The 12065-nt window shown below is 39.6% G+C and overlaps 1 protein-coding gene across 2 annotated transcripts in view; it reads right to left on the bottom strand.

Moving 5' to 3' along the window:
* Positions 1–12065, bottom strand: part of ARMH3 (armadillo like helical domain containing 3) — a 121853-nt gene that overhangs the window by 55292 nt on the left and 54496 nt on the right. For both annotated transcript variants that reach the window (XM_056494440.1, XM_056494441.1), the window contains exon 23: positions 11558–11633. In XM_056494440.1, coding sequence (XP_056350415.1) covers positions 11558–11633 — 76 coding nt within the window. The remainder of the gene's footprint in view (positions 1–11557; positions 11634–12065) is intronic.

The following is a 12065-nucleotide window of genomic DNA, read 5'->3' as shown; positions in this document are numbered from 1 at the left end:
CAGTAATGACAGGATGAGACCTATGCCTGGCTGCTTTCAGTCCTCCTCCAGCTTAATTTCCCTTATGCTTCACTCAGACTGAAGGTATGAATATAAAGCAGCCCTGTGACAAATCCAAGTTAAATATGTCCTGGAGATAGGGTACAACTAAAAAAAAAAAAAAAAAAAAAATCCCTGAGTTATGCTCTATACCAAGTTCAGTTAGCATCATCTCGTTCCAGAAACAGTTAATGTAAAGTTTATATTAAACTCATTAAGAGAAAATACTGCCTTACTCCATGGTCAAAAAAACTTCTTAAACCAAAATTAATCTAAACAAAGATTTTTGTACTCCCAGAGGGGATGAAGAAAACCCCACACTGCAAAAATAAGTCTAAACTAGAGAAAACTCCTGATGGCTAAAGCCTTTAAACTCCTTTGACCTGAACCCAAGTGCACAGTATTGCTCTCTGATGCCTTCCTGCTATATAACACCATACTTAGACCAATACCACATTAAAATGACAGCAAGGGCAGGCACAATTCATTTAACAATTAATCTATCCTAGCTATCATTTTCACTTGTCATTAGCTGCCTCTTAAATGCCCTCAATCCCATGTAAGCACAGCCTCTTCCTTAGCAGCACACACACAGGGGAATATGCCATTATGGGCATTATTCAAAGCAGAGCTTTCCGTGCCCATCATCAACCACAGCATTCATCACACTGAGAACAGCTTCTCCTCACAAATGACTGACTTGTGTAGCTGGATCTCATCAGCAGGATCCAATTTCGTGGCAAGATCACAGACAGCAGAAAATACTGGGCATCTGCAACAACACATACAGCAAGCTCTCTAGTTTTTACCCTTTAAAGATCTTTCAGGGAAAGAAAATAGATGCCAAGTGTCTACTGATTTAAGTGCCCTATTCTGCATGTCTAACAGACAGGTTCAGAGTTAACATACACCACAACACACTATGAAAACAAGCTTTCTTGCTTCTTTTACCATTTGACAGTCAGTGAAGAGACTGCTCTCTAAAATCATAAGGGTTAAGTTAAAAAGGACCTTGGCAGGTTCCGTGGTCCAACTTTGTACCCAGCACTGGGCTAGTTAACTCACAGCTATGCTCAGGCAAGATGTGAATAAATCCCAAGGATGGAGATTGCACTGAGCTATCTGGTCCAGCATGGGATCACTCATTCTGAGAAGAGCCTCCCTTATTGATACCTGACTAACTTTATTCTCCAGTCAAATTTCAAATCCTGAACACTCATTTCATGCTAAAAGTCACCAAACAAGAAAGAAAAATAGGTGCTACCCAGTGAGAATTGCACAGTCTGCTCCTTCAGCAAGGTTCAAAATATTCACATGTGTGCTTAACATCAAAGCAACCACAGCTTTCAAACTAAGGAATCAAGAACAGTGTATGGCAGACCTATTGCTTTCTAAGTTTACAAGGGAATGTCTACCCCAGACAAGCTTATCTCAAATATCATAAAAAAATTAATGTAAAAAATTAAAAATTAATGTAAAACTCAGATTTCAAAGCAAACAGTGTTGCAAATTATAAGGAGGACATTAAATAATTAGAAAAAATTTAAGTAAAAGTAAATTGACCTTTGTTCATGTGCACTTGGCTTAATGGCCTCTGTGTAAAGTCTTTTTGGACACACCATGAAGGACGTTATATGAAGTATATCATATTCACATCCCTCTGTCAGCAGCAGGAGCTTTACATTAATTACCATAATACACAACTACACAATCTTCCAGCAGAAGGATCCAGTTTAAAATTCCTCATCCAAAGTGTGTGCAACATCACATTTGTTTAGAATAAAAGGCATTTATACTGCCCTCAAAGCACTTACTTACCAGTCACATTTTGTATAGTGGATTGCAGCATTTTTTTTTACAGTATCCAAAGCCACCATTGAAATTCAGTGTTCTAAAATTTGAAATCATCTTTCCCTTGGCCACAAAGGTTGCATTACTTTCTATCCCACACAGACTCAAAAACTTTCCATAATCCAACTATTGAGAAGAAAAATGTCACTGTAATTAACACACAAAGTGACGACCTAATTAATCACTAAAGCAGCAACATGAAAAAGCTTCAGGTTTTCAAAGTTTTCTAGCAAAGTCAGGCAAAAGGATTGCCAGGGAGCTTTTAAGGTCATTCCACTTCTGGTCACCCTGAAAATAAGATGCATTTGAGACCATGCTTTTATATCCTGTCAAACAGGACTCCACTGCAGTGAGATGCCTTCAGGGAGTCAGTGATCTCCTACTTCAGACTATCAAGTAACACCAAAATTCCCACTTTTTGGGCTCACAGTACTATTGTCTCAAGCCCAGTACTTAAGGCAAAGCTTGAGGCAATGATTATGTTGATGTTAACAGCAAGAACAGTTTGCAAAACCCACCCTGCACTATACCAGCACAAGGAAGAGAACATGTTTTGACCCTGCAAAGTGTCACATCAGTAACCACTGATAACTCTGGACACAACCACAAAAAACACCTGAAAGCATTTCAGCTTAAAACCAGTTTAACAGGTCAATGCTGGTAAGAGAGACTGTCCTGTTGTCCCTAACACTGAGCTGTTTGTGCCTCCACCCTCTACAGACTGACATATATGTGTATCCAATGGAGGCTTGAGAACAGACTCACATTAAAACACGTTATTTTGTCCTTTTTTGCCCTGCCTACAGAGTTTTATCCTGGGTGAGGTCCCCAGTCTCCTCCTTTACATGCATGATGCAGTCTGCTCTCACAGAAGAGAAGGCAGGAACCCTGTCAGTTTATACCTCCTCCAAGTCAGCAGAGCACAGGCTGAGGAAGCACACTTGGCAGTTTTGCCAGAGGAACATCCTTTAACTAAACCCTTACCAGGATAAGATATCAGAATCTGGTACTCAACACAAATGAATTCTTCATGGGATTGCTGTTACCTCAACCTGGTTGGCTTTGATTGCTGAGAAGTAGCCAAGCACATGGGGATTTCTGACTGCTGAACCTTCAGTCAGCATCCCTTGAAACAGGCAAGAACTAAGGGAGAAATTGCTTGAGCATTATGCCATCATTTTCTAAACTTTCTTCTAGCTGCAAGGGTTAGAAAAAAAATTTTAAAGACTAAATAGAATAGGAATAAAAGGCTGCATTCTGGGATTCCCAAGCAGTCAATTCCATTCAGGCCACCAGAAACTCTGATGTATGTTAGTGCTTCTACCTGGACTCAGAGATATTAGAACACACAGACTTCACATTTTGGAAGGTCGGGGGGTGGGTGTGGTGTGTAGAAATCCCACTCACTCAGGTTCTGGTTCTCCCCTCCAAGCAGCATTTTGCTTTCACCTTAGCCAAGTGGTATTTACTGGGAGTTACAAAGTTAGCCCCTTTGCAGCCTTGATTTATGTGAGCGACTGCACTGCCTGGTCTGAAGAAGTGTGGCACCAGGCAAGAAATTCTTTTTTGTTTTGCTTTCCAAATAGGGTAAGACAACCTATTGGTAGGGTGAGACAACTTTTTCTGCCTTTGTGGCCAGAGCTCCTAAAAAACCCCAACACCTTAACTTTAAAAGCTGGAATGAGTATTTATTTTAATGAACAATGTCTTAGAAAAAAAGATGTCTTCCTCTCACAGTTCCCTGGGAACTGAGCTCCAGATTCTGGTGCAATGTGGAGTGCACCAGAAAAAAAACCAGACTGCAGTTCTGCAGTCATGTTAACAATGTATTATCCTTGCTTTCAGTTCAAGATAAGGTATGTACTTCATTACCTTAATGAGCAGATGTACTTAATGAGTGGGTACTTTGTCAGTTAAGTCCTAAAGGAAGATTAGGAGAACAAGGCATTTACATTCCTAGAGCAAACCCAAATTTTAGGCCCCCCACCAGTATAAGAAAATAAGAAATACATGTTACTGGCTTTTGAAAAGCTTTTCTTTAAGTACACATCCCACAGCCCAGACTTTCAGAGGGAATAATAATTCTGGCTGCTGCTGTGAGCAACAGATTTCTTTTAAACAGAAAGAGCAAAACAGCATTATACTGCATCACTTTTCAAGGGAAAAAGGTGTTATTTAAGTTCACAATGATTTTTACATTGTTTGGGTTATGAAGAAAGTTGCTTAATGTTCCTTTTCCACTGAAGCGAATCTTGAAAGCCAGATTTGAGACCAGCAGAGATCAGAGTCCCTTATATTTATCCAAAGAATAAAACCAGCATGGACAAAGTTCCAACAAGCTATAAACAGCTGCTTCAAACTGTGCTTCAATCATGTTCCAGTGGAGCCAGCTCTTGGGGCCAAAAGAATCTGGTTGCTTCCTGGCTGCAACAGAGCTACCAACAAAGGCATTGACTGTAAGGTTGAAATCTATCAATTAGGAACTGAACTTATGCCAGCCACAGTACTCGAGAAATAATGAAGATTGTTCTCATAAACAGGAGGAAACAATACAACAATTCAGAGAGAGAAACAGCAGAGCTTTCTGGATTTTGAGCTCCAAAATACCCAAGATGTATGTAAGTCTGGATCCTAGTTTTGCAGCACCTGCTTTAATGCATTACTGCGCTCAGACATTACTTGCCTGAGTCCAGCACAGGGATTCAACACCAAAACATCTGCAAGTAAGATCGAAAAATAACTTCAGTCCAATAAATATAATATCCACTTCTGAAATAAAACAGAAGTACTCCCTATGCTTACATATATTCGCCATTGCTTTTATGTTTCTACAGAGAAAGGTATTTGTCAAGCAAAACAAAAAACAATTTCTTGCCTGGTGCTACACTTCTTCAGACCAAGCAGTGCACAGTCACATAAATCAAACGAGAGACCACAACTGCACCGAGGAGTCTCTGACTTCTCTCCTCTACTGTTTTCCCAAAGCTTCACACCCCAAATTCATTGGCACAAAAGCTGAAATTATGTGCCAACATCACAATCCAAAGCTGCATACACAGCTTACAAAAAAAAATAAAAATTGCTAACAGCTTAACTAACTCCAAGCCTACAGTCTGCACCCATGAGTCCAGCAGAGATCTGCTGACAGGAATTCCCAATTCACAGAGCAGTTGCATTTGACAAAGGGCAAATGAAATCTGGGCTCTAATACATCAGCAATTTCTAGAGGCAAACATTTTTCACCAAACTGCTAAGTAGCCTACAGATCCTGCCTAACTTTGCAAGTCTTTCACATTTCAAGGAATAAATGTTTCCAATGAAATGCCCAGGAGGACAAAATCTCCCAAGAGGGCAAACACTGAGATGTTCACCTTATGAGAATCACATGAACTAAGAGATCTGCTGAGCTTTGGAGAAGGCTGACAAGCAGTGGCTGTTCTGCAGAGCAGTTTCCTTTCTGCCCAGCAAACAATCCCCCCTTGTTCAGAGGGCTCACCTCCACAGCAAACCCTGTAGAGCACCTGAAGTACAGAAGTGGATCCTGCTCCCAGGCCCCTCTTGAAGCCTGTCACCTTTGAGACAGAAGGAAAGGAGATGAAAGCTGCTGATACAGTTGCAGACCTTGGAAAAAAGCTAAAAGTCAGTCAAGCAAGCCTACCATCCTAATCTATCATCCTTAAGATTAAATCACTTCATGATCCTCCCTACCCCAATCCAAAAAGCCTTGTTTACTTTGAGGATGAAATTTTAGAGCAAAAGTGATCTCTGCAGAATGGCATCCAAATGCACTGAAGAAAGCAAGGCATGGCCATGGTATCTCAGACAGAGCCATTCTTTGCCATACAAACATCTTTGCTTAAAATCAGCATCAGCTCCAGAAACTCTAAGTCATCACAAAAAGAAGGAAATAACAAGGAAATCAATCCTTCCAAAAACCTACTGAAAAAAAAAGTTCATTAAAGAGAAAACAGGCTTGACATTGTCAGAGTCCCTTCATGACTGAAACAGAAGCAACTGGCAGAAAGAAGGAAGATGACCTGGGATGCACCTGACTTGCCAAACCACGCTGTGTTTGTGGAACTGGTCCATACAAGGCCACTCAACCAACAGACTTGCTCTCTGGATTTGGGCCAGTGGCAGAGACAACATTTAATTTAGCCACTGCACAAATTAGAAAGAATGAAAGAAAATTACAGCAGAATGAAATTGGCTATGGCTCTGTAAAAGAAACACACCAAGATGAATCAGCTAGTAAATAAAGAGCAATAACTGAAAACTAACACTCCCACCTTGAGAAGAAATCAGATAACATACAAGAAATGAAGCACTGAAGTTACACAACTAGATGAAAGCCTTGAATACTAATAAAAATAATTGAAACATGGGTTAGATTGCTGTGAAAAGATGAAACATTGCAACCCAAGATAGGAAAGCTTCTTTCCTTCTTTTTTGACTCTCCTGTTAATATATTGCTGGTCATAAGGTCCTTCCCTTTCAATCCACCTGCTTCCTCTGTTCAGGTGCCAGCTAATGCCAGAACCTGTTCACATCAAGATCTGCTGCTCCTCGTAAAGGAACTTTCCCTGCCACAATACTGCAAGGCCAAGTGAAAAACAAGCAGGGGTAGCAGGTGAACTCTGAGTAACCACTATAACTCTGTTATAACCACTGTGGCATTTCAGGAACTGTTCTGCTGTGCCAAAGTCCCTATGCAGTTAGAAAAATATGCAACAAGAAACACATGAAATGACAAGAAAGGACTGCTAGTTTTGCTACTTCTGTGAGGAGTGACCACAGATCACAAAAGAAGAACCAGAACAAAGCCAGAATCATCAGCTAAAATCTGCTTTTAGATTTTCAGCATCAGAATTTTTTTCAAGCTACCACACTACCACCTGAAAACTGAAATTAACTTAATTCTTCAAATAGTTTGGATGCATATACTTCAGAAGTTCTCACATTATTTTAGTAATAATTTGATCCATAATCTTGTCAAGCTTGTGTTACAATTTAAAAGTACTGATAAAATACATTTCTGAGTTTCTCTTTGGGTTTTATTGCTTTTTTCTTATTAAAAAAATACTTGTTGACTGTCTTGTCCTATCCTGTGATCTGAGCTCAGTCAGGCTGATTAGCAGTGACAACATGTCAGAGGTCATTACCATTAAACACACCTCAGTGAACAATTCAATGGAGTTGTTATTCCATCAGTGTAGTCCTCACAGGTGGTTTTAAGAATTGCAGGGAATGAACTCCAGATCACAGTGGGCTGTAACCTGCATGCCTGAGCACCCTCTGCTGCTCTGCACTGGCTGTCCCTGAGCAGTTCCACATGGTCCCAGAGTCCCAGGGGACTCATACAGAGCAACAGTACTGCTGGAAAAAGCAACACCTAAGCATCTATAGCCAAGCCTTGTGGTTCATCTGGGAGAAGCTGGAAACAAGAAGATGCTTGGTATTTTCAGCTCGGAGATTATGGCTTTAATATGCCCATTGTCAAAGGAAACATGTTTCTGTGTGTATTCTATATGCAAATAAATATATATAATTTAAATGTATATACATGTGTATGTCTGTATATGTATTATATATGTATTTATATACACACAGGCATCCATACATGGATATTCACATTTATATAGGTGCATATACCTATAACATTCATACAGATAACTGTATTTGAATATACATGCACATAGATTTTCTTGACCATTTTTTTTTCATAAACAGGCTTTAAGCTTGCTCTCCCATTTTCACTCTGATTCATACTGGCAAGAGATGTGTTTGTATTTCTATTATGTCTGTGCAGAGAGGGAAGGAAGGAAGTGTGTGTGTAGAGATACAAACACATATTTTGCACACAGTCTCAGCTGACTGTAATCCATAGGTCACAACCTACACCACAAATACAGATGCATTTCCCTATCAAGAGGTCCACTTTCACATATCCTGCATAAAAGCCATTGCAACATGACTAGGTCAGCAGCATTTTTGGTCTTCTCTCCCCTTAAACAAATGCTAAATTCCTTGCAGTCTGATTGAACAATCCTGAAGGTATTAGGTACACACTTTCCAACCAATATCTGAATGGAGCCTTCTCCTTTGTCAAGGTTTTCAATAAGTGTAGTTCTGTGAGTGCTGGTAATTTATCAGGAGCTATAGCTGCAGGGCCAGGATGAACAAGTGTCCTACAACAAACAAGCACAATCCAATTTGGCCTTAGTAAAATTACAAATGTTTCTTCAGAGTGCTCCTGGGTAGACTGGCATCAAGCAAAACCATTTTATACACATCCATGCAATGCTCTGAGTGTTCCACTGTAATCCCTAATCTCTCCTTTACAACCCCAAAAGCAGCCCTGGGAGAAGCAGCACCTGCTGTTCAAGGAAAAAGCATCACACAGGGTGGCTCAAGTGGAACAAAAGGAGTTGCAAGATGGAAGAGCAAATTAAAGCACCCAAGCAAGGATTGCAGCACATGCTACAACAGCACAGAAAACACCTTAAAAAAAAAAAAATCCTATTGCCTAGGTCCATGCTACAGACTTACTCTCTGCTTATTAAAAGTGTTTCAGTGAGAAAAATACAATTACTTTAAAAATTATCATGGGGCTGAATTTCAGACAAGGGAGAAATTCAGCATATTAATCATTGAGTTAATCTATTTCTTCACATTGGAAAAATCCTGATCAGGAGAAAGTCTGTTAAAAGAATACAAGGATTCAGCTGCCACCTTTCTCACTGAATAGGCAATCAGAAAATGCCCCTTTGAACCCTGCGTTAATAAAATTCTCATTAAATGCAAACCTGCACAATGTTATCTTGAAGAGGCTCATTAGTTAAGGGAAAAAACCCTTGTCTCAAAATGTTTTTATTTCCTCATAGGTGAGAAGGTGAGTTTTCAAACCACCAACTGCTGCACTTTCCTATTTCAACGCCATCAGTGCTGCAGCTATATCTTGCAGTCTATCACATCTCAATTATTTATGAAAACCACAGAGACAAATCCACAGACAGAAATTACAGTGACTATTATGAGACAGGACAGCAATCAGAATCACTCATTCCAGTTTGGTATGTAAGATTTTCAGACAGATAAGGATATTATTATTCTTTCTTCTTCAATTTTTCATTTTCTTTGGGTTGAACAGAAGTGATGAATTATCTGTAGAAAGGAGAAAAGGCAGGAATAGCCTCCCTATCTCTTAATACTCAAAAAGAATATTCATGACTGCTTTTTTGACTGGAGTAAGGACAACAAAAATCAAATAATCAGCAACAAAGAACTCAGACTGTCTACTGGAAAACTTTTAGTCCAACTAAAATGTACTGTTCATACTATAATAGGATACACAGGGTCTCTCTGCAGCTGAGTTTAAAGAACATGTCTAAGAATCTCTAGGTATTACTCATCCTGTCTAAGAAATCAATCAGCAGAGCTCATCAGTCCAGCACTGTGGGGTACAAGCAGGACTGTTTGGTGTCTCCTCTACAGTTACTCCTGTAACACAAATGCATTTCAGCCTTGAAACATTGTGAACAACTCACCACTCCTCTCCCAGCGGAAATGCACATAAAATTGTACACTAGGATTTAAGACATTTGTTAAAGCCCACTGTATGCATGCACAGGCAGATGCTCTTGCATTTCCAGAACCCACTAAAAGCCCTAGGATAAGGAAATTGCAATGTTTATTTATTTTTAAATAGCCTGTGTACCGAGACCAAGATATAAACCAAAGCATGACTTTGCACTGCACAGTTACAGCACAAACCAGGTAATCACTGCTCATAAAAATTTTACAGAATGATGAAGTTGAGGAAAAAATCCAGGGTGAATTTCTCTAAATTCATTTCCATCATGGCAAAAGCATCCAAACAAGACACAGTATGCTAAGAACACTCTAAGGGAAAACACCAAAGGGGCACAAACAAGGAAGGAAACGCAGATAATGGGGAGCCAAGCCAAGTTCTAGTCCCAGTCACCACTTTGAACCATCACACTGTCAAACACCTTCACAAAAGCACACTACCTTTGGACTTCTTTGGCTGCTCTGCAATCTATTCAGCTAAAGAATCCTTCAAATGCAGTGTTTTTACCACCACAAGAAAACACCTCTCTTTTTTGAGAGCAAGGAAATAGGATAAATCAAACAGACTAAATTCTCGGAATTCTAATCCCTCTCAAGGCCTTGAATCATCTGTAATTTAGACCTTTACTAATTTCACTGAATGAAAAGCAGTCATTTGTGAAATTTCAACATAGATGAGCAGTTGGGTGGAGCAGAGGAAAGCTACCAGAAGTCCAGAAGAGAAAGAGATTTTGCTGATTCCAGACATCACGACCTTCTGCAGGCTGTCCTTGAAGGTGTATCGTGGTGCCCATTTTTTGTTCTCAGCTGCATGCTGATCTTCACAAAAGCAGTTGCAAAGCCAACAGGAAATAAGCCCATGCAAAGTCTTGGTTCCACAAACCAGAGGGGAGCAAAAACTCTTTTTGATCACTGGGTTTTTCCTCTCTTCTGAGTTTAGATTTCTCTGGCTGGTAAAACAGAGCATTCCCAGAGCAGACTCTTTGTGCCACGTTAAGTGACATTAGTCAACAGCCACCTGTTCTGCTGCTTCGCTCCAAGTGCACGATCTACCCACACATGTTCACTTACATCTGCTTAAAAAACCCAAAAAAAAGGATAGTAGCAAAATAACTTTTGAATCATATATGATGTTATCAAGCTTACAGACTTATTAAGGGAACCTTTAAGGTGGTTTACTGATATGGAAGATGTATATTGACTTGAGAAATGCCCTCAGTGAGTTTGTCCTACACAATGTCTTTTGTAGTGAGGAAAACCATGAGTACTAGCAATGCAACATTACTGAGCTACTTGGTGTGGCACAGACACCAAGTGTCTGGGGTGACTAGGGAAGTGACAGATTTTTTTTCAGTATAAGTACTTTTATCTTTTATGGTTTGTTTACAAGCCAGAGCTAAGAAGTAAATTTTTCCTCTCAACATTCCTTCATTTTCCAATCAATCATATCCATGATCCTCTTGCCCAGTACCCAACTTGGTCAGGTGCCAGAAAATTTTATTATTGCCACTGTGAAAGAATACATACCTAGATTTACACTCCTTACAAGTAAAGCATAACTTGTCCCTTTCTGCCCTTGAACAGGAAGAGGAGATTTAATAGAACATTGAAATGTCCTTAAATAATCAGTTTTAAACACACACAAAAATCTTGCAATGTTAAGAGGCCTCGAATCTGCTTATTACAGCAGGCTTACAGTCCCTTCATAGCTTTATGGAATTGCAATAGAATCATGCAACAAAAATCCATTAGGTTCACAATTGCTCTGCTAGCACAGCATTATTCTCTACTGCATAACTTCTCCCAAGAATGATGTGAGGATTAACTCATTACAGTTTGTGCTATGCTTTCAAAGTACTCAGTCTACAGAAGAGATGAGAGAATTATTAGAGGACAATCAAACCCTGGTGATCATTCCTTTTTGCCTGTGAGCCCTGTTTAGAGCAACAATTTAGCCCAACAAGTAGAACACATTCAAAACAAAATTCATTAAAACAAATGTGAAACTGTCATGATAAAAATGCAGTCACAGAGGAAATAAGAAATTTTAGAAGAGTAATTAACTTCTACTCCTTACCTAATATTGACTAATGCATGGGTCACCTTGCTTGCAGGCTCTTTCCATTGACCAGCATTGGTAGACAGCCTTAGAACTGAAAGGAGAAAATAGTTAGCAGTACTGGCACAGAACTGGCAACTTCATAATTCAAAACATGAAAAAAAAAAAAAAAAAAAAAATCTCCTTTGGCAAGACAGCAATCCAGGAACCACATTAAAACAAATCATCTTTGAGATTATCTGTGATCCAGGTTAGAAGTTCCCTTCAAAGCACATGTAACAATCATAATGAACAAAAATGGGTTGAGCAGAACAGAATGATGACTTGGAGGCAGAGGGGATGGAAGAACCCGAGTCCTCAAAACTGCTTTCACTATCACATACACAGTTAATTTTCCCCAGAAACAGAGCAGTGTCTCAAGCCTAGAACAGCTTTTATTCCACACACAGCTGTTCTCCTCCAGCTGCTGCTTACACAAAGTTCCATCTGAACTGGACTACGTACTGCAGTTTAAACCCTCTCCAGC

This window comes from Oenanthe melanoleuca, chromosome 6 (assembly GCF_029582105.1).
Source record: "Oenanthe melanoleuca isolate GR-GAL-2019-014 chromosome 6, OMel1.0, whole genome shotgun sequence".
NCBI lineage: Eukaryota > Metazoa > Chordata > Aves > Passeriformes > Muscicapidae > Oenanthe > Oenanthe melanoleuca.
Note: the sequence above shows the minus strand (reverse complement) of the source record. Positions and strands in the feature narration are given on the sequence as shown.